The sequence below is a fragment of the Sapajus apella genome, unplaced genomic scaffold (genome assembly GCF_009761245.1).
Source record: "Sapajus apella isolate SASKATOON/1434 unplaced genomic scaffold, GSC_monkey_1.0 scaffold29, whole genome shotgun sequence".
NCBI lineage: Eukaryota > Metazoa > Chordata > Mammalia > Primates > Cebidae > Sapajus > Sapajus apella.
Genome location: NW_022436969.1, coordinates 14,261,180 through 14,280,898, shown reverse-complemented (window position 1 = coordinate 14,280,898; position 19,719 = coordinate 14,261,180). Strand labels below are relative to the sequence as shown.

Genomic DNA, 19,719 nt, shown 5'->3' with positions numbered 1-19,719 from the left:
AGGGAAATGAAATGTGTTGAATAATAGATTAAGTGTTAAGTTAATACTTACGCAGAGAAGCTACAAAACAGATTTCTTGCCTTGGAGGAGTTCATTATTTCAGGCACTGGCTGGTCATGAGACTTAGGAAACCAGGAGGATGTGTCAGATCCTGCAAGCCTCTCCAAGAAGCAGATGTGGTCACGAGGAAATGGAGTCGGGGAGGAGAGGGAGGAATTTGAGAGAGCAGAAAAATAAGTTGTGATATTTGGAAAAGAGAGCTCACATATGATCGTCTGCCAAAGCAACCCCCAAATCTTTATTGAACAGTATAATATAAATTGAGACAGTTCCAAGTTGTTTCATTTCGGGAATAGGGTGTGGAAAGAGTGTGAGCTCACAGAATCACCCCATAAGCGTGGGTCCCATTGCAGCTGGTAACCACAGACAAGCTGAACTTTGAAAAGTCTTGTTTCCTCAGCTGCACAATGGGAATAACATGTCCCATAAGGATTGTGAGGACTAAATACGTACATATGGTAGTCAATAAATATAATAATATAATTAATAATTTAATATAAGGTGTTTGATAAATATGTATTTTCCTTCTCAAATTAAACTAATACTTTCAATTTAATGCTGGGTTTACAGATGATAGAAAATAATACTATAATGGAAAGGGCTATTTTTATTTATTTATTTATCTTTGAGATGGAGTCTTACTCTTTTGCCCAGGCTGGAGTGCAGTGGTGTGATCTCTGCTCACTGCAACCTCCGCCTCCCAAGTTCAGGTGATCCTCCTGCTTCAGCCTCCCAAGTAGCTAGTATTACAGGCATGCACCACCATTCCGTGCTAATTTCTGTATTTTTAGTAGAGAAGGAGTTTCACCATGTTGGCCAGGCTGGTCTCAAACTCCTGGCCTCAAGTGATCTGCTCACCTTGGCCTCTCAAAGCACTGGGATTGCAGGCATGAGCCATCGTGCCTGGCTGGACAATTTTGTTTTAAGTTTCTTACTTTCATTTTTTCAATTAACAAAAGCATGCATTTATGATATACAGCATGATGTTTTGATACATGTATACATTGTGATATGACTGAATCAAGCTGTTAATTAGTTAATTAAAAATAAATGCTCACTTTGGGAGGCCAAGGCGGATGGATCACTAGGTCAAGAGATTGAGACCATCCTGGTCAAAATGGTGAAACTCCGTCTCTACTAAAAATACAAAAATTAGCTGGGCGTGGTGGCGCAGCCTGTAGTCCCAGCTACTCGGGAGGTTGAGGTAGGAGAATTGCTTGAACCCAGGAGGCGAAAGTTGCGGTGAGCCGAGATCGCACCATTGCACTCCAGCCTGGGTAACAAGAGCAAAACTCCATCTCAAAATAAATAAATAAATAAATAAATGCTGTTGTAGATTGTTTAGATTTATTGTTCAAGCAGGCTAGGAAAAAAAAATGTTTTGGGTTTTCTTGAGACAGGGTCTTGCTCTGCTGTCCAGGCTGGAATGCAGTGATGTAACCGTGGCTCACTCCAGCCTCAAACTCTGTGGCTCAAGCAATCCTCCTTCCTCCGCCTCCCGAGTAGCTGGGACTAAAGGTGCATGCCACCATGCCTGGCTAATTTTTAATTTTTTTGTAGAGACAAGATCTCGCTATGCTGCCCATACTGGTAAGCCACCACGCCCAGCTGGAAAAAAATGTTGATTAATGTAATACACGTTGGCTTTTCACAGACTCATTCAAGTAAATCAAATTTCAAAATGAAAATCAGGGCTGGGCGAGGTGGCTCACACCTGTAATCCCAGCACTTTGGGAGGCCAAGTCAGGAGAATCATGAGGTCAGGAATTCGACACTAGCCTGGCCAACATGGTGAAACCTGGTATCCACTAAAAATACAAAAATTAGCTGGGCGTGGTGGCAGGCGCCTGTAATCCCAGCTACTCGGGAGGCTGAAGCAAAAGAATTGCTTGAACCCCGGAAGGGGAGGTTGCAGTGAGCTGACATCACACCCTGCACTCTAGCCTGGACAACAGAGCAAGACTCCATCTCAAAAAAAAAAAAAAGAAAAAAGAAAATCAGGCTAGGCACAGTGGCTCACACTTGTAATCCCAGCACTTTGGGACACCGAGGCAGGATTGCTTGAGGCCAGGAGTTTGGGACCAGCCTGAGGAACACAAAGACACCTCATCTCTATAAAATTTTAAAAGCAGGGCCTGGTGGAGCTGGCCTGTAGTCCTAGGTACTCAGGAGGCTGAGGCAGGAGGATCATTTGCACCCGGAGTTCAAGATTGCAATGAGGTATGACCACGTCACTGCATTCCAGCCTGGGTGACACAGCAAGATCCTGTCTCAAAACAACCACCACCACCACCAAAAAAATCCCTGAAAATATCATTGGAAAGAAATTAAAAGTGGCCAGGAGCGGTGGCTCACGCTTGTAATTCCAGCACTTTGGGAGGCCCAGGCGAATGAATCATCTGAGGTCAGGAGTTTGAGACCAGTCTGGCCAACATGGTGAAACGCTGTCTCTATTAAAAATACAAAAATTAGTTGGGTGTGGGGCAGGCGCCTATAATCCCAGCTACTCGGGAGGCTGAGGCAGAAGAATCACTTGAACCTGGGAGGCAGAGTTGCAATGAGCCGAGATCACACCATTGCACTGCAGCCTGGGTGACAAGAGTGAGACTTCATCTCTAAAAAAAGAAATTAGCAATAAAACGTTAATAATCAGACTAGTTAACAAGTCCAAAAGTTGTTTTCACTTGTTAAACAGGATAATTTTTTTTAAAGAGGCATATGTAAAAATTTAAATGTGTACTTTTTCTGCATTTCAGCCTACTTACAGTCTCTGAATGCCTTATCCTCACATTATAATTTATATGGAATTGATGCCTTTAAAGTATAAAAATATATATTAGCAAAAATTTGAGACAAGATAGGAGAATCAAATTTGTCTTAAAATCATTAGAATGATCTGATCAAATGAGAATATGTTCCAATTTCAGTCATTTTCTTGATAAAGAAAATAGTTTGGAGGCTGGGTGCGGTGGCTCACGCCTATAATCCCAGCACTTTGGGAGTCCAAGGCGGGTGGATCATTTGAGGTCAGGAGTTCCAGAGCAGCCTAGCTAACATGGTGAAACCCTGTCTTTACTAAAAATTAAAAAAAGGCTGGGCGCGGTGGCTCATGCCTGTAATCCTAACACTTTGGGAGGCCAAAGTGGGTGGATCACCAGAGGTCAGGAGTTCAAGACCAGCCTGGCCATCTTGGTGAAACCCCATCTTAGAAATAAATAAATAAATAAAAATAAAAATAAATGAGTCGGCGTAGTGGCATGCACCTTCAATCCTAGCTACTTGGGAGCCTGAGGCATGAGAATTGCTTGAACCCGGGAGGAGGAAGTTGCAGTGAGCCGAGATCAAGCCACTGTACTCCAGCCGGGGAGTCAGAGTGAGACCCTGTCTCAGGAAAAAAAAAAGAAAATAGTTTGAAACTTTTTTCTTTCTTTTGTTTTCTTTCTTTCTGTTACTGAGACGGAGTTTCGCTCTTGTTGCGCAGCCTAGAGTGCAATGGCACAATCTCGACTCACTGAAACCTCCACCTCCCGGGTTCAAGTGATTCTCCTGCCTCAGTCTCCCGAGTAGCTGAGATTACAGGAATGCACCACCATGCCCGGCTAATTTTGTATTCTTAGTATAGACAGGGTTTCTCCATGTTGGTCAGGCTGGTCTCGAACTCCCGACCTCAGGTTATCCACCCGTCTCAGCCTCCCAAAGTGCTGCGATTACAGTCATGAGCCACCTCACCCAGCTTAGGATATTAAAAAAAAAAAAAAAAACAAGCTGACACTTCCTAGGGTAACAATTTATCATCTGAAATCCCTCCATGGTTTTATTTTCCTTACCTGTATGCTATAGTTAAATGTTTGTCTATATATTCCTTCTAAATCTGAGTAAATTTCCATCACTGGATTTGGTTCCCTTTGTAAGTCACCCACACTATGCTTCAAAGGTTGCATATTCTATTGATGTCTATAACACATTTCATTCAAACACCCTGTTTCCTTGATAGTTGGTTAAATCCCTGTACTACTGATTATTTTTATTCATTGATTTCTCATGCTTCCCTTCTTTGCCAGCTGTGCTATTGTAACCATCAACCCTAAGTTACTGCTCTTCTTTCAGCCACAAAGCATTTGTTAAATGTCTCTCTTTTCAGCCTCTGAATCATAAAACTCAGCCCAGAACATAGCCTGTTTTTAATGAGAGGTCACAATTTTTGGAGGTTAAAACTTGACACATTCTGTTAATACGCTTAATGAGACCTAAAACTGATCTCTAAACATTGCTTTTTGCTCACTGGCTAGTTTCCAGAGATAAATTTTACTTTTTGATATAATACAAATGAATATTTTGTATTCCTGCAGTGTTTTGGAGTCTACCAGTCAGAGGCTTAGTTTTACATTTGTATGAGCTACGTGTATACAGTGTCAAATATAAATTTATGCGAACTCTAATTGAACAAGCTGACCTGGGTGACAAAATAATTCTACAGAAAATTACATTTCTCTAAGACAAATTACATTTCTGTAAGACTATAATTTTCAGTCCTTCTGTCCAAACAAAAAGACTACAAAAACAACTTTTTTTTTCTTTTTAGGTCTAGAAAAAGAATGGTCAGCTCCCTTTGTTCTGGATAAGGAGAGAAACAACGGCTGATTTAAAGAATTATTTAAGGCGGTGGTTCTCAATCTTGTCTATGCATTGGAATCACTAAGAGATCTTCTAAAAATTCCCAACTCAAGGCCACAGTATTTTTTTTTAAGCTTTCTAGGTGATTCCAGTGTCAAGTTTGAGAACCACTAATTTGGAGTTTCAAAGTAACTATAGTAAAATTCTAGTTTCTAGAAATGGTGGATTTTTTTTTTCTTTTTTTAGACTAATCCTCTGCAGGTAACAATCATAAAGTATGAATAAACAAAAAGTTAAACAAACAAAAAACTAGTTGAAGGCCTGAAGAATAACCAAAAGCAGGCAGAAACTGGAGGTCATCTTCCCTTAAAAGAAGGGAACCTCAAGATATACAAGTTTGTACCTTTAGGCCTGAAGGCAGTCTTTATTCTTCAAAAGGTTAGGGGTGGCAGAAAGCTGCAACTTCAGTGGCTTGAGATGTCAAGGACAGAGGTGGGGTGGGGAGAGCAGAGCAAAAGTTAGGAAGGCTAGGCAAATTCTGGAAAGAGGGGAACTGAATAAGGAGCAAATCTCAACCTCTGAACAGATATTTTGTTCAAATTCATAGTTGATTTGTGCAGCAGGGGAGACCCCAGTGGGCCCACTGAAGGGCAGCAGCTGGAAGCTGAACACTAATCGGAGACTGCGGCTGCTTATCCATTACAGGATGGTTTAAGTTTCAGTTCAGCCAAATGAGCTGCCTGAGGACAAATGTTAACTGTTCAGAGGAATGTAGCTGAATCTATAGTCTTTATGGATGTACCACCCATATTGTCCAGGACATAATAAAAACTAGACAAGCAAAAAAAAAAAAAAAAACAAAAAAAACAACAAAGTGACCCCATACAAAAGTGAAATACAATCAATGGAATCTGATTCTGAGTAAGGCATGTTACAATTAGCAAACATGTATTTAAGAGAGCTATTATAAATACATATAAGGATATATATTTATAGTAATGAGAAATCTCAGAAGAGAATTAGGGATGCTTAAGAACCAAATGGAAATTTTACATGTGAAAAATATACAATAACTGTAATGAAAGTCCACTGGATGAGTTCATCAGCATGCTGATGTACAAGAGTTACTGGATTGCCAATGAATTATACAAATTATACCATCTAAAATAGAAACGAGACTGAAGAAGGAAGAGCTTCAGAGACATGCAGGACAACCTCAAGTGATGTAATGTAAATTTACTGGCTTCTAGGAGACAGGAAAGCAGAAAATAAATTGAAAAAAAAAAGGCCAAAATTTCCCCAAATTTGACTTTAAAATAAAAATAAAGACACAGATTTACAGCTCCAAGAAGCTCAGTGAACCCCCAGCTAAATAAGTACAAAGAAACCATACCTAGGCACATTTTAGTGAAACTGCTGAAATTCAAAAAACAGCCAGAGAAAAAGACATTATATATATGAGAATAATGATACAAATGACAGCTGATGTCTCATCAGAAACAATGGAGGCCAAAAGACAATAAATGCTTTTGAAGTGCTATAAGAAAAAAGCTATCAACCCAGAATTCTCCATCAGTGAAATGATCCTTCAAAGATTAGTGAAAGAAAGTCATTTTCAATGAGCTCATTTTCAAGGAGTTTCAATGAGCCTAAACTTATCACAAGCAGGCCTAGATTACGGTTCTCAAAGAAATCATTCAAGCTGAAAAGGAAAGACATCAGATGTCACTCAAATATATAAGAGAATGAAGAACATCAGAAATGGTCAATATTTGGCAAATATAAAAGATACATACACTCTTTTTTCTCTTACATTTAAATGACATTTGCTTGTTTTAAGTAAAAATTATAGCATTGTCCTGTTGTGTTTATTATCTATGTAGCCGTAATATATGTGAAAAACCAAGGGAGAGGGATTGTGAATGGAACTGTACTGCTGCAAGTTTCTACATTTTATGTGAAGCTGTATCATGTTAACCCTAAGTAGACTGTAGTAGGTTAAATATGTTGTAATACCTAGCAGAACCATTTAAAATATAGTGTATGGTTTATAAACCAATAGAAAAATTAAAACACAACAGGCTGAGCTTGGTGGCTCACGCCTGTAATGCCAACACTTTGGGAATCTGAGGCAGGCGATTCACTTGAGGTCAGGAGTTTAAGACCAACCTGGGCAACATGGCAAAATCCCATCTCTATTAAAAATACAAAAAAATTAGCCAGGCGTGGTGGTGCATGCCTATAATCTCAGTTACTTGGGAGGCTGAGGCATGAGAATCCCTTGAACCCTGGGAGCTGGAGGTCTCAGTGAGCCAAGATCATGCCACTGTACTCTGGTCTGGACAAGTGACCCTGTGTCAAAAAAAAAAAAAAAACCCAAAAAAAAAAACTATACAAAGAGAAAACAAATATTCTCGATGCAACAGTCTCATCTAAAAAAAAGAGAAAAAATTCAGCCTGAAAAAAGACAGAAAAAGAGGAGCAGCAAAAAAAGCCAGATGGTAAACTCAATCTAAACATATCAATAATTGGAGTAAATGTAAATTGACAAATGCTAAGTAAAAGGCAGAGATTAGACTAAATAAAAAAGCAAGACCAAACTATACGCATTATGAGATGAACTTTAAAAACGCATAAAAATCATTTCTATTTGGCTTTGATATTAATAGCTTACATTTTTCAGTTACATGTACCTGTTTTTAAATAATGGCTTACATTCACTGAACGTCAGCTGTTAACAACCATGACCTGTAACAACCTCCATAGAGAAAAAATGAAGTAAAACAGAGAATTGAGGGTGACTTTTTTTTTAATCTTTGGGTTTCATTGACTCTCTTAATAGTTTTTCTTTTAAATGAGTCATATGGCTCCTTTCCTTCCCCTTCTAGTGTGAGTGATGAAACACTGTACCAGGGCAATCCCTCAACTATACTAAAGCAAAATGTTCAGCCTTTGATCTAGCTGTTGGAGCAAGTAATGATTCTTGATCACCTTTGCGTCACTCATTTTTATTAATGTTTGTTTTGTTCCTTGTGTTTACTTTACTAGTACTTTTTGGGTGTCTGTCTATTTCTGTGACTCTCTGAGGTGGGGCTAGACCACTCTAAGCTGAGTGCCCTACAAAGCTGTACCCCACGGGCACAACATTCCCTCAATTTTCTTACACCTCTGGGTAGTCATCATCAGTTTTTTCTTTCACTTACAAGAAAAGTCTTTCAGTTTAGCTCTTTCTACAGTAGGGACTTTCTAAAATAGTTTCAAAATTTGACAAACTTCAATTTGTAAGAATTTTCCTACATTCTTTAAACAATACTGAAGCTCTGATGCTCCCTCCCACACTTACAATTCATAGCTGGGGCAGAGCTGGAAAGAACATGACTGTAACAACAAAGAAAGCTCATACTAAGCATGACTACAAAGAATGCTTTTGTGGCATGTGACAAATCTGCTCAACCATACAAGTGAAAGGAGCAACATCAATTCCCTTCTGGCCATCTGGGCTTCGTAAGTGATTGTCCATCCCAACAAATTCCACTTGTACATAGCACTATTTTTTCACAAACTGTGACTTTGGAAAATACCTAATAAACTAACAATCCCACCATAGACAGAATCCCACTGTTTATTTCACCATTTTAGAAAACATTTTAAGATGTTTTAAAAGGTCATTTCTCTGCAAATGCTATGCTATATTTGAATAGAAATGCCTTAACTATCTGTACTACTGAAATTATTTTAAAGGGTAATGTGGAAAAAGGTCAAGAGATTGCTTGGGTTGTTTTCTTCTGAAAACTTAGCAATAACTGGATGCTTCAAGACTTTTCTTTACAAAATGGTCATGTTTTAAACCATGCAGGACAGATCAATAAGGGATTTAGTGGCTAAACACTGAAATGATTCATTTCAATTTGCCATACAGTTTAAGTAAAGTGCTAAGGGCCTGCTCTCAAGAGTAAATATCACACATCCTGTTTATGCAAACTGGCTTGTTGTCCACAGTTTTTCAAAGAGCTGGTGACACCCCCAACACTGCACCCTACCCCTCAAACTTCCTGCTCACTAGGGTGCTATATTCCTACTCATTTTTAAAAAGCACCTCCCTCAACAGAAATACTCTGAATTACAACAATTTTTAAAGAAAATACTTTATTATGTCATGAAAAAAAAGGCATCAACTAGATTCATACTTGTTTGAAAAAAAAATTGAAAATTTATTATTTAGACAGTATGTGGGCATCCTGTTCCACATGGGAATGAGAAGATGCTATAGGTTCTCTAAGTATTGCACAGTCTGAAAAAATAACAAAAACGGGGAAGGGAAGGAAAAAAAAAATCACATGATATTGGGAACCTCTCACATTATGAATAATCTACCAAGAAACATTTAAAAAAGAAAACCTTTCGTTTCTACAGTAGCTTTGAGTTTATAGTTCTTGGAATGACTGTATTACATTGAAGACATCTCAGTAACAGGAAGCTGTTTTAGCAATCCCATGTGCAAATATTAATAAAAAATATATAAAATAACGCAATTCATCTCTTGCCATCACCCCGGCAATCATGACATTTCTGAGAACGGTTTTGCTTGAAAATGGGTTAAGCTGTAAGTTTTGCCTGAAGCTCCATCTCTGCAGCCCGTTTGAGTGCAACATCCACTAGAAGCTGAAATCCGCTAAAGTCCTGGTTGAGGTCCGGTGGAGTCGGGGGAGGAGTGTTGAAAAGACCACTCTGTGTATTTGTACTTGGTCCAGATTTACACATGTCCGCTGGGTACATGAGAGAGGTGTCTGTGAAGTTGCTGGCCGCTATCTGCTGTATATCTGTGTTTTGTCCCACACCAACCGACTGGCAGAGAGAGAAAGGGACATCTTTCAACGCAGTCACAGTGGTATGGCAGATCACTGATGGACGAGCCAAAACTGACCCCGGGGATGATGGCTTAGGAGACAGTGGCCTCCCTAGGGTTGGGTTTGGCCCAGCTGTACAGGAATGAAACGGGGTCTCCTCTAGAGCTGGCATGAAGTTTTTGATGCCCATCACAGACTCCACAGAGCTCGTTTCAGAAATCTTGGCTCCACGGCGGGAAATTGTGAACTGATTTGGATCTTTGCCATCCTTTCTCAGCATGTCAGGGAGGAGCCTTCGGCGGGCGTTGATGAACCAGTTACAGACCTGAAATCATATCAGTACGCTTTAACACTTTCCTCATTCACTGAGACAACAGGCTCTGAGAATGTTCTATGGGGTACCTAATTGATCTTTCTCTCTGTATTAAAGAAAGCATGAAAAGGCTTATCCGGACTTAATGTAATTTCAAGGTATTTGAGCTCCGCCAAGCAAGAAAGCTGCCTTCTATCATATTTTTATGTATATGTTTCTAATACATATTTCCTTTTTTGTCTCTTCACTCAAACGTTTTCAGGACGAAGAAAAAGTTATAAAATCTCTGCCAGGCGAGGTGGCTCATGCCTATAATCCCAGCACTTTGGGAGGCCGAGGTGGGTGGATCACAAGGTCAGATCGAGACCATTCTGACCAACATGGTGAAACCCATCCCTACCAAAATATAAAAAATTAGCCCAGCGTGGTGGTGCACGCCTGTAGTCCCAGCTACTCGGGAGGCTGAGGTAGGGGAATTGCTTGAACCCGGGAGGCAGAGGCCGCAGTGAGCGGAGATTGTGCCACTGCACTCCGGTCTGGTGACACAGCAAGACTCCGTTTCAAACAAACAAACAAAACAAAAAAACCAAAATATAAAATCTCAAATGCTTGAAAACAATTTGAGAGAGTAAGAGAAGTTTGCCTTTTAACTCTCCCCCATTTTAACCTATCACCTACTGTCCCAACATTTAAGTTAATCAACTACAGGAAAACCTCATCTTATGAAAAGGGCCACTCCTCCCAGTAACTGATTTTTCCCAGTTCAAACGACTATGTCAACAGATATAACATGAATTACCTCACTGAAGTCTGTCCTTGTTTAAATATCAAACCAGTTTCCTGGGTAATAGAGTAAGGTTTAACCTCCTTCTAATGTCTGTTGCATAAAGAAGGTTCCTTTAGGCATTAAAGGAAATGCTATCTGACAGATAACTGTGAAGTGTTTCTGTGTTCTCTAAATAGCTAGTTATTAGCTTTTAACACTATCAAGTTTACAATAAAAAGATATTCCTTCTTTCTTGGAGTGTCAAGGAACTTCATGACTCACAGGAATGCCATAAAATGACATTGAAAATAAAAAAGCCTCTGTAAACCTCATGCTCTCTTTCTTTACCTGTAGTGTAGACAGGTGTGTTTGCTGGGACAGCAATGCTTTTTCTTGCTCGGAAGGATAGGCATTGTAACGGTGCTCATACAGCCAATCCCGAAGAATCTGCACAGACTCCTTGGGTAGGTTGCCCCTTCTCCTTCTCTTGCTTGAGCCAGCGGATGAAGAAAGGTCCAAGGGAATGTCCATACTGTCCTCATCCTCACTTTCACTGCCAGATGCTGCAACAATACCTATGAAAGGACAAGGGCCAGTTGTCAATTGCTTTTATAAGCAGAGCAACTACTGCAAAGCTCACTTCCGCGGACCAGTGTAACCATGTTTTCCCAGCAACCGAGAGCCAGAGAAGGCGCAGTGTTTTCTGTCCTGAATTCAGGGTACAAGTAAAAGTAATCTGACTAGCACCACATGGGAGATTCCCAACCAAATGCCAGACGCCTTTTCTCAGCCGCTTTCCTCCAGGATTCATTAACTTCTCACATTCCTTTTGAATGATGCTCAGAAAACTCTTTGGTCTAATCATTAGAGGAGACAAATTGCACCCAAAGTGAATAACCTGTCACATCTGAAACAGGAAGTGTGCTGTGGCAGTTGGAATGTGCCTACCAACCTTCTTTCTAAGATCAGTGCTAACTAGGAAAAGCAGCCTAACCAGTATCCGAATGCAGATTTTAAATGTTACTCTTCCTCTTTCTTCTACTGAAGGTTTGAAGTAAGAGGGGACACTAGTGCATTTTTTTTTTTCACGGATATACGGAAGGAAATTTACATACTACACCGAACTCAGTATCCTAAAGGTAAAATACATGCTAAAATTTTCTGCTAATACCATGCCTGGTCATTTAGTATTCATTGCTATCTACATTTATTTGAAATTAGACACCTGCTTTAAGTGGGCAGTAATAGTCACTTTTTATTAAATATAACCACTGATGTTTTCCGTTTCATCACACAAAAATATTTTTCTACTACTGGTACTTTAATCAGGTTAAAAGTTGCCCAATAGTAAATGAATTTAAAATGTCTCCTAAATTTCAGCAGCCAGTTAGATCTCAACCTAGAATAGAATACTACATATCAATAAGCAGAGTTTAGTTTTAAATGATTACATGACAAAGGAAACTGAATATGCAATCCCCAGAGGAAGTTCTTTTGGCTGTTTAAGTACTTTAATCCTGCCAGAAATTTTAAGAATTCACAAGCCATAGAGAATATTTAAATCACTGATGGATTGGGTTCAATAAACTACAGACCTGGCCTTTACAGATATTTAAACATCATTCTGAACTTAAAAAAAAAATTAAATAACAAACGCTATTAACTCCACCTTTCAAAAACGACAGCAGGCTACTCCGAATGACTAAAGAAATACATTCTTTTGTTTGCGGGCAATCTAGAATCTTAAAAATAGAAATGAATTACAAACAATCGCATGCCTGAAAACATCAGTACTTCTTAGGGGAAGTAACTAAAATAAAAAAATGTAAAGATATGCATTTTTAGCTTTGTATACTTTCTTTCGTCTGTAGTATGTAATTTGGTTGAAAGCATTACTTGACCTTAATTAAGCCAGTTCACCTTGACAGGAAATAAAAACTAAATATTCCCTTTAAGCTAAACACCAATTTTTTTTTAAAGGAATTTTTCCCACCCTTTTAATTGACTCTGACTTGGTGACACATTTTTAGTTTTGGACTGCAGGGGGCAGAAGTTGCTGGAGGCTATTCATACAAAAGGCAGAACTCTCCAAAGACAAAGTAAAGCAAGTTCTAACAAAGAAGTGGATCATCTTGCAGATTCACTTTAGCTCAGGGCTTAATAAACAGCTATAAATAAACCGCCCAAGAATCCTAAGTTTTAACTGTCGTGTATTTTAAATTTCCCTCCCCGGATGATTGAAATTTTGTAAAAAGTTTTTTAAAAGTGCCCGTTTAAAACTGAAACTGCTTTCACTATTGACAAGATGAGGCTTTCAAAAACCATATTTAAATTTGGGTGAAGAACTATTACAAAAAAGCTTAAAGAAACTATAGCTGAGTTCCTGTCTCACATTCGGTTTAATATTAAAGAAATCGAACTTAAAAAAAAAAGTGTCAAGTTAATTAAATGACTAAAGCAAATTTGAATAAAGCAATTTGTTTAAACTCTCCTATGTCTGAAAAGCCAGGCATTATTCTCAAGGCTATTATCTCCGTCCCTTTTTTAATCTAGAAAAAGTGTGAAAATTTGCTCATTGAACAGTGAATTCCCAACTGTAAGTTGGTAATCACAAAGAGTTTGAAACAAAAAAGCCCCTGAAGGCTGCCCTTTGATCTGCTTGCCTAGTTTGACAAGAAGCCTGATCTTTCAGAATAGGTTAGTGACACACAAAAGCAGGTTTCAGTTAAGCAACACCAAACTGCAGCGCGACTTTACTCTGTTCTCAGTTCATTTAAATAAATGAATGCCAGGCCTCTGGAACTCTTAACAAATATTTCCAATATGTGCACAAAAGCTGAAGTAACAGGAAGTTAAGACTTCAGTTCCTAGGCTACGCCAGCTGATATTTCACTGCAGTAAAACCACGTTTGCTGCTGTCAGGACTGTTTTCATTAAAACCCTCCCTCCTGGTTGTGGCTTCACTTGGAAAAACAAAGACTTTTTTCCTCCTTACTCATTTCCTATTGTAACAGAGCTTTTGAAAAGTTTCCCGGTTAAGACTTGTTTCCAAACTTCTTGCTTTGCTTACACTTCAAAAAATGTGGCGGTGGGAAGGGTGGGGGCAGAATCACAAACTTCTTTCATTCTATTCACATACAAGGAAATGTGTAGAAAGCCACAACATGGCCTGAGGATCCCAATGCTCTAAGCAGAGACCTTGTTTCTGCACTTTCTCTTTTGAGACAGAGTTTCACTCCCGTTGCCCAGGCTGAAGTGGAATGGCTTGGTCTCGGCTCACCGCAACCTCCGCCTCCCGGGTTCAAGGGATTCTCCTGCCTCAGCCTCCTGAGTAGCTGGGATTACAGGCATACGGCACCACGTCCGGCTAATTTTATATTTTTAGTAGAGACGGGGTTTCTTCATGTTGGTCAGGCTGCTCTCGATCTCCCAGCCTCAGGTGATCTGCCTGCCTCAGCCTCCCAAAGTGCTGGGATTACAGGCGTGAGCTACCGCGCCCGGCCCTGCACTTTCCTGAATAGCTCGGTAACACCGAGATGAGACTGGGGGGCAGGGAGACTCTAGTTGTGAAGAAAATCTAGAAATAAGATCGACGAGAAAAGTTGAGGTGCACAATTAGGGAAAAGCAAATTTAACCCAAGTTTCCTGATCAGAAGTTTGCCTTTGATTCGGGAGAGATGTCTCTTGCCTGTAATCCCAGAACTTTGGGAGGCCAAAGCGAGAGGATCTCTTGAACCCAGGAGTCCGAGCCCAGCCTGGGCAACACAACCGAACCCGTCTCCAGAAAAAAAAAAAAAAAAAAGGAAAAACAAAATTCAATATATCCTTGAGAGAAGCAACAGGACTCGAACACCCAAGCCATCAAATCCAAGGTGCTAGGGGACCCCAGCCAAAGAGCAATCCTAAAGCAGGAATTCAACAGTTAGAAACTGGGAACAAAAAGACTTTATTGATCCTTCTTTCAGCTTGTTTTTAAGCCATTTTAAGAGATCTTTTGGCGTCACTCCCCGCTTTCTGGGAGGACACGCTATTATCATACACCAGTCTTACCAAACCCCGGGCTTGAGAGAATGGAGTTTGAAAGTGCACTTGTTTTAAGAAAACTTTAGATAAGACAATAGGCGGGCCCGACTTCCTCAGGAGTTCTTCCAGAGCCGACCGGGAAGGCTCCCCCCTCCCAGGTAGTTTTAGAGGCGCGGGAGGAGGACCGCGGAGGAGCACGGAGAGAGGGAGGGGCCCAAGGAGGAAAGCAAGTAGCTTTTGTTCTTGAGTTCTTCAGCCCCAAGTGAAACAGGCCCGCACACTGCACGAGTTAGGACAAGGAAAGGAACTCCAGGTCCCAAAAAAGTAGAAATGAGGCCGTGAATCCCACGTTCTCAGGGGCCTGCCCACCCCAGACGACTCGCCAGGGGAACCTAAAAAGGGAAAAGAAGCTCGGGTAACCTCGGCTGCCCCCACGAACCCTGAAGCACACGCAAAGTTTCTCCTCCAGCACGTCACCTTTGTTTCCATGAGTCGGCACCGAAGAGAAGGACCCGGCGCGCCCTGGGATGTGGACCGCGGAGCCCAGCCTGTCCCCGACTCTGGGGAGAGGGCACGCGGCGGTGGGGGGCGCGCCGGGGGAGGGAGCAGGAGGGCCCCGGAAGTACAGAGGGGGTCGCCAGGGAGGGCCAGGGCGCTGGGAGAAGGTAGGGGAATGTGCCGCGGGAGAGTCGAAGGGAACGCCAGGGAAGCCGTAGAGGAAGAGCGCCGGGGTTCCAGCGGTGAGGAGCGGGCCAAGGAAAATAATCAGAGCCGCCCCGGCCAGAGCCCGAACAATGCGGGGAGCCCACCCGGGCGGAAGCCGGGCTCTGCGCTAGAACCGTGCTCCTAACAGACTCCCCGACACTTATTCCGGGGAGCCCCAGTGGAACAGACAGCGAGCCTTCCTAGACCTGTCAGTCCTCCCAAGGGTCGGCACGGCTTTCACGGAGCGTCTCGGACGCTCCCCGCGCGTTTTCTCCAGAGCCAATTCCCTGTCCAGTGTCCTCCCTCCGTCCCGCGGAGAGGGGACCACGGGGCGTTCTACCATCAATGACTACCAGTTGATCCGAGTTTCACGTTTAATTTCACTCTCACTGGGAAAGCCTGGCGGCAGAGGGAAGCTCCGCGCGTTTCGGGCCTCCCACAGAAACGCAGCCGAAGGAACCCCGCTGGCCTAGCGGCTACCCCCAAGGAACGCCCCCCAGCGGGCCGGGTCTGAAAGAATGCGGAGTTCCAAACTCCAGGCCGCTCCCGGGCATGCGCAGCAGCGCCGCCCCTCCCGTCCGCTTCCCGAGCGATTAACTTCTGTTTTGAAGCACTCCACATAAATCACAACAGAAACGCCACCTCCAGCCCACGGCGGAACACTCGGGGGACCTCCCAGCCAGGGACTTAAAAGTTAACTTCAAAAGGGACTTCACATTCTTTGACCTTTCGGGGTGTTGTGTGTGGTTTCTTCCCCCCGCCCCCCGCGGTGTATTTTGTTTTTAAACCAAACTGACGGCAAGTTTTAGTTGCAAAGCTTCCAGAACGCTTTGTGGAAACAATGACAGCCTTGCTCTTTGCACTTAAAATCAAGCCTGCTTGTCACTTTTGGACACGTTTTGACTGCACGTCGCTTGAAGCGGCTGGCCCTGTGTCCGAACTCTTCCTCCTGCCCCAAAATTCATCGTGGGAAAACTTTTAGAGACTGAGAATTTGTAAAAGTCTGGCTTTCCAGAGCTGTTTACAACCAAGGACGATGTGGGGGTCCACAATCACATTCTTTCCAGCATAAAAACACCACATCCCTGAAGAACAGTGCTCGGGCCGGGCTGAGTAGGGGGGCGGTAGGGGGGAGGTCAGGAGTGAACTTTCTTTCAGACAAAGGCGCCGCGGTGCCGCAGCCCCCGCGGCCTCAGATCGTGATCGGGAAAAACGAGGTATTGGGTCCCCCCGACTCCGACCCCATATCCCCAACACTCGAGAAAGAGCGAGCAGCCACGCGGCTGCTGGGCCGAGCGTGGGGTGTCGCCCGAGACAATGAAACTTGCATGCGCACAAACAAGGCGCTGAGCGTGTTTCTTGACAACGTGCCAGCAGCGTGGAGAGGATCGCCCCACAACAGCCCCTCGTGTTGTGTCTAGCAGGAAAACAGCCGCTGCCGTTTCAGACGCAGCCTCAACAAAGAGCACGGCCACCGCTCCAGCCTAAGCGCCTCTGAGCGGAAAAGTCCACCAAGTGACCCGGCGCGGCGCGACACGGACAGCACGTTTCCCCCGGACTCGCGTCTCCCGGTGCGCGCCGCCCGCGGCCGCCTTACCTTTCTTGCCTTTCATTCTGGAACTTCCCTCCCAGCGCGAGGCAGGGCTGGGGTCTCGAGGGCCCAGGAGCGGGAACCCAGGGGACAAGCGATCGTCTCCTTCACGGCCGACTCTCCCGTAACTTGTAGGACGTGCTCCAGCCGTTACTGCTAAACAGGGCGCTCTGATCCCTGGCGCCCGCTCCTTGGGTGGAATTCAAGTGACACTCTGGCTTCCTCCTGCCGGGATCTTCTGGCAGCCGGCCGGGGGCTCTCCCTCGCCCAACTCTCTCTCCTCCCCTCTCCGCTCCTTTGTTCCCTGCTCCTGCTCGGCGCACCTCGGCGCTGTCAGAGTGAGAGAGGCGAGGAGGGAAGGTACAGGAGGTCCTGCCTCCGCCCCCAGCCGCCCGCCCAGTCCCCCCCACCCCCGCCCCGCCGCTCCTCCGCCCCTCCCCCGCACCTTCCAGCCGGGGAGGACTGGACCGAGCGCGGTGGCGGCTGTCACTAGTATCTGGGGGGGTGGGCGCGGACGCGGGGGACGGCCGTGTCCAGAAACGCGATCCTTTCCGCCTGCCGCTCACGGACCTCCCGCATCCCTCGCCCGGCGGTGGGGGCACCAGCCGAGCGCCCCAGGTTTCTTCCTTGGGCCTTTCTTCCCGGGACTGGCAAGGGTGCCTTTGGTCAGGAAATTGCAACAGATGGAAAAAAGGACACCTCCCTCCTTCCCTCCTCTACCCCAGGGAAGAAAATCCTCCCCGTCTCGTTTTTGACAGCTACCCCGAACTCCTCTGTCCCCGCTCTAGCCGCACGAGACAGCCGCCTCTGATTCAAGGGGCGGGGCACGGGAGGAAAAGTATTCCAGACAAGAACCAACTTCTTCCAGAATGCACGGCTGCCATTGACACGCGGGCGCGGCGCGGCGCACCCTTCTCCTCCCGGGGCTCTTCCTCCAGCAACAACAGCGGGAGGTCGGCGGGGGTGGGGGGGTCAGGGTGGGATGATGAGACACAGCCTAAGCGAACGTCTGTTCCCCCGGGCTAAAGCTGCGAGTTCCGGACTGGATTGCAAGGCAGTTTCGAAATCTGACACGTTGCGGACAGACACTTGTCATGCTCACATGCTCTTTAAATGTCTCTGCCTGGGGACGGCCGGGCTCGCGCCCGCCTCGCCACTGACACCCCCATTCGCGGGACCCCGACAGCGGCGCTTTTATAGCTCAGGGGTGACCACGCCGTGGCTGCTCATCTGTTTCGGTCAACAGTGTCTACTTTTAGGACTGGAACCCTGCTAGGGGAGCCCTCCTCCCCTACGGTATTTCAAACAGAAACTAGCCATTAAATAAACACGCGTTCCTGTTGACTTATTTTGGTCCACAGTTAGGAGGGATCCAACAGGAGTTTCTTGATGAAATTGCCCTTTCAAAGATCAGATGCTGTTTGGTTGACTTAAAGAAACGCATGCCCCCTCCTCTGGTTCTAGTTTTCGCGTGGTTACGTCCCGTTGTTTTGAAGCAAACGAACTGTCACATGCCACACAATGAGACTTCCTCCATCACTTAAAAAAAAGAAAAGAAAAGAAAAGAAAAAACCCAAATGTAAATAAGCCTAGCAGAGACAGCGCCCGGGTCTACCTCCAGCCTGGGCTATGTGCTGTTTTTGTTCTGTAACCTCGGTGGAGATGACGGCAGGAACAGCTCTGCGGAAATAAGGTTAAACCTGAGGACTACTAAGACAGCCAAGGGATAACTAACTCGACTTTGGAGCGTCTGTTTCAGGATTATGCCGAAAATTAGAGCCAGCCTGCCACCCTCAAAACAAAACAAAACAAAACAAAAACAAACAAAAAAAAACACCCCCGCCCCGAGAGTGCGTGGAAGCCAGAGTTTAAAAGGCCTGGGTGGTTTTTCCAATTACAGGACTTAAAATGAATCAACAGGGAAAAAAAAAGAGTCTCTCTAAGCAGGCAGCAACCTTAACGATATTTTTTTTCTTCTGTGGTTTGCTGACTGCTCCACACAGAAGACAACACACATCTAAAACGGCTCCTGGGGAACGGGGTCCTGGGGAGAAGCCACCCGCCCGGACGCTGCACTGCAACTGCCGAGAGCGCAGTTGCTTCCTGGGCCTGGCTGCAGATGAATCAGCTGCTGCGCCCAGTGCGGGACAGATGTGGCGCGGGAAGCCGGCCAGCACCCGGGCCGCCCATTAGAGGGCCGCCTCGCTATTTCATTTGAAGGGTTGTTTGTGGCTGGGATTGGTGGCTCATATCCGCTGGGGAGCCGGGAGCGAAGGGAGGAGAGACGCAAGGAGGAGGAGTCGGGGGCCGGGCGACGCTGCGACTCCGCGGTCTGAGTGGCAGGAGCCTTGTCTGCCACCGGGCGGTTACTGGGGAGACGCTTTGTTTGCTAACTTCGAAAGCTGCTTCGGTTGCCTCGGCCGCTTTCGAAGCCATTCCACTAAACACGCTTTCGGTCGGTTTAACCCTGCCTACCCACCATCCCCGCCCGCTTTGGGCAGCTCGAGACAAAAATGTTTCCTTCTTCCCAGTGGTTCTCCTTGGCCACGCGGTGGCTTTCACTACGTACACAAAGGTAGCTTTGCTTTCGTCCAAGTGGACTTGGCTAATGACTGTGATTCTCAGGCAACCGAGATGGAAACCGAGAATTGAAGAGGGTTTATAGCTTGAAAACAAACTTTCCCGGGGAAGGGGGGAGGGGCGGAGAGAATTAAAAGTGTTTTTCAAATTAGGGAAAGTTAAAAATGGAAATGTGTCACGCCTGTAATCCCAGCACTTTGGGAGGCCGAGGCGGGTGGAT

The 19,719-nt window shown here is 44.5% G+C and overlaps 1 protein-coding gene across 7 annotated transcripts; it reads right to left on the bottom strand.

Annotated features, from left to right (window-relative positions):
- Positions 1 to 8,803: 8,803 nt before the first annotated feature.
- Positions 8,804 to 19,382, bottom strand: TGIF1 (TGFB induced factor homeobox 1). 7 transcript variants are annotated; one of them, XM_032293287.1, is made up of 4 exons: positions 17,365 to 17,382; positions 16,926 to 17,249; positions 10,949 to 11,175; positions 8,804 to 9,846 (listed from the first exon to the last, which is right to left on the bottom strand). In XM_032293287.1, exons 2-4 carry the CDS (start codon positions 16,939 to 16,941, stop codon positions 9,271 to 9,273), a joined length of 819 nt encoding a protein of 272 aa, XP_032149178.1. In that variant the 5' UTR covers positions 16,942 to 17,249; positions 17,365 to 17,382; the 3' UTR covers positions 8,804 to 9,270. The 7 variants fall into 7 exon arrangements, with proteins under 7 accessions (XP_032149178.1, XP_032149179.1, XP_032149177.1 ...); XM_032293288.1 differs by lacking the exons at positions 16,926 to 17,249; positions 17,365 to 17,382 and adding an exon at positions 18,881 to 19,382; XM_032293286.1 differs by lacking the exons at positions 16,926 to 17,249; positions 17,365 to 17,382 and adding an exon at positions 17,779 to 18,026.
- Between the last annotated feature and the right edge of the window lie 337 nt (positions 19,383 to 19,719).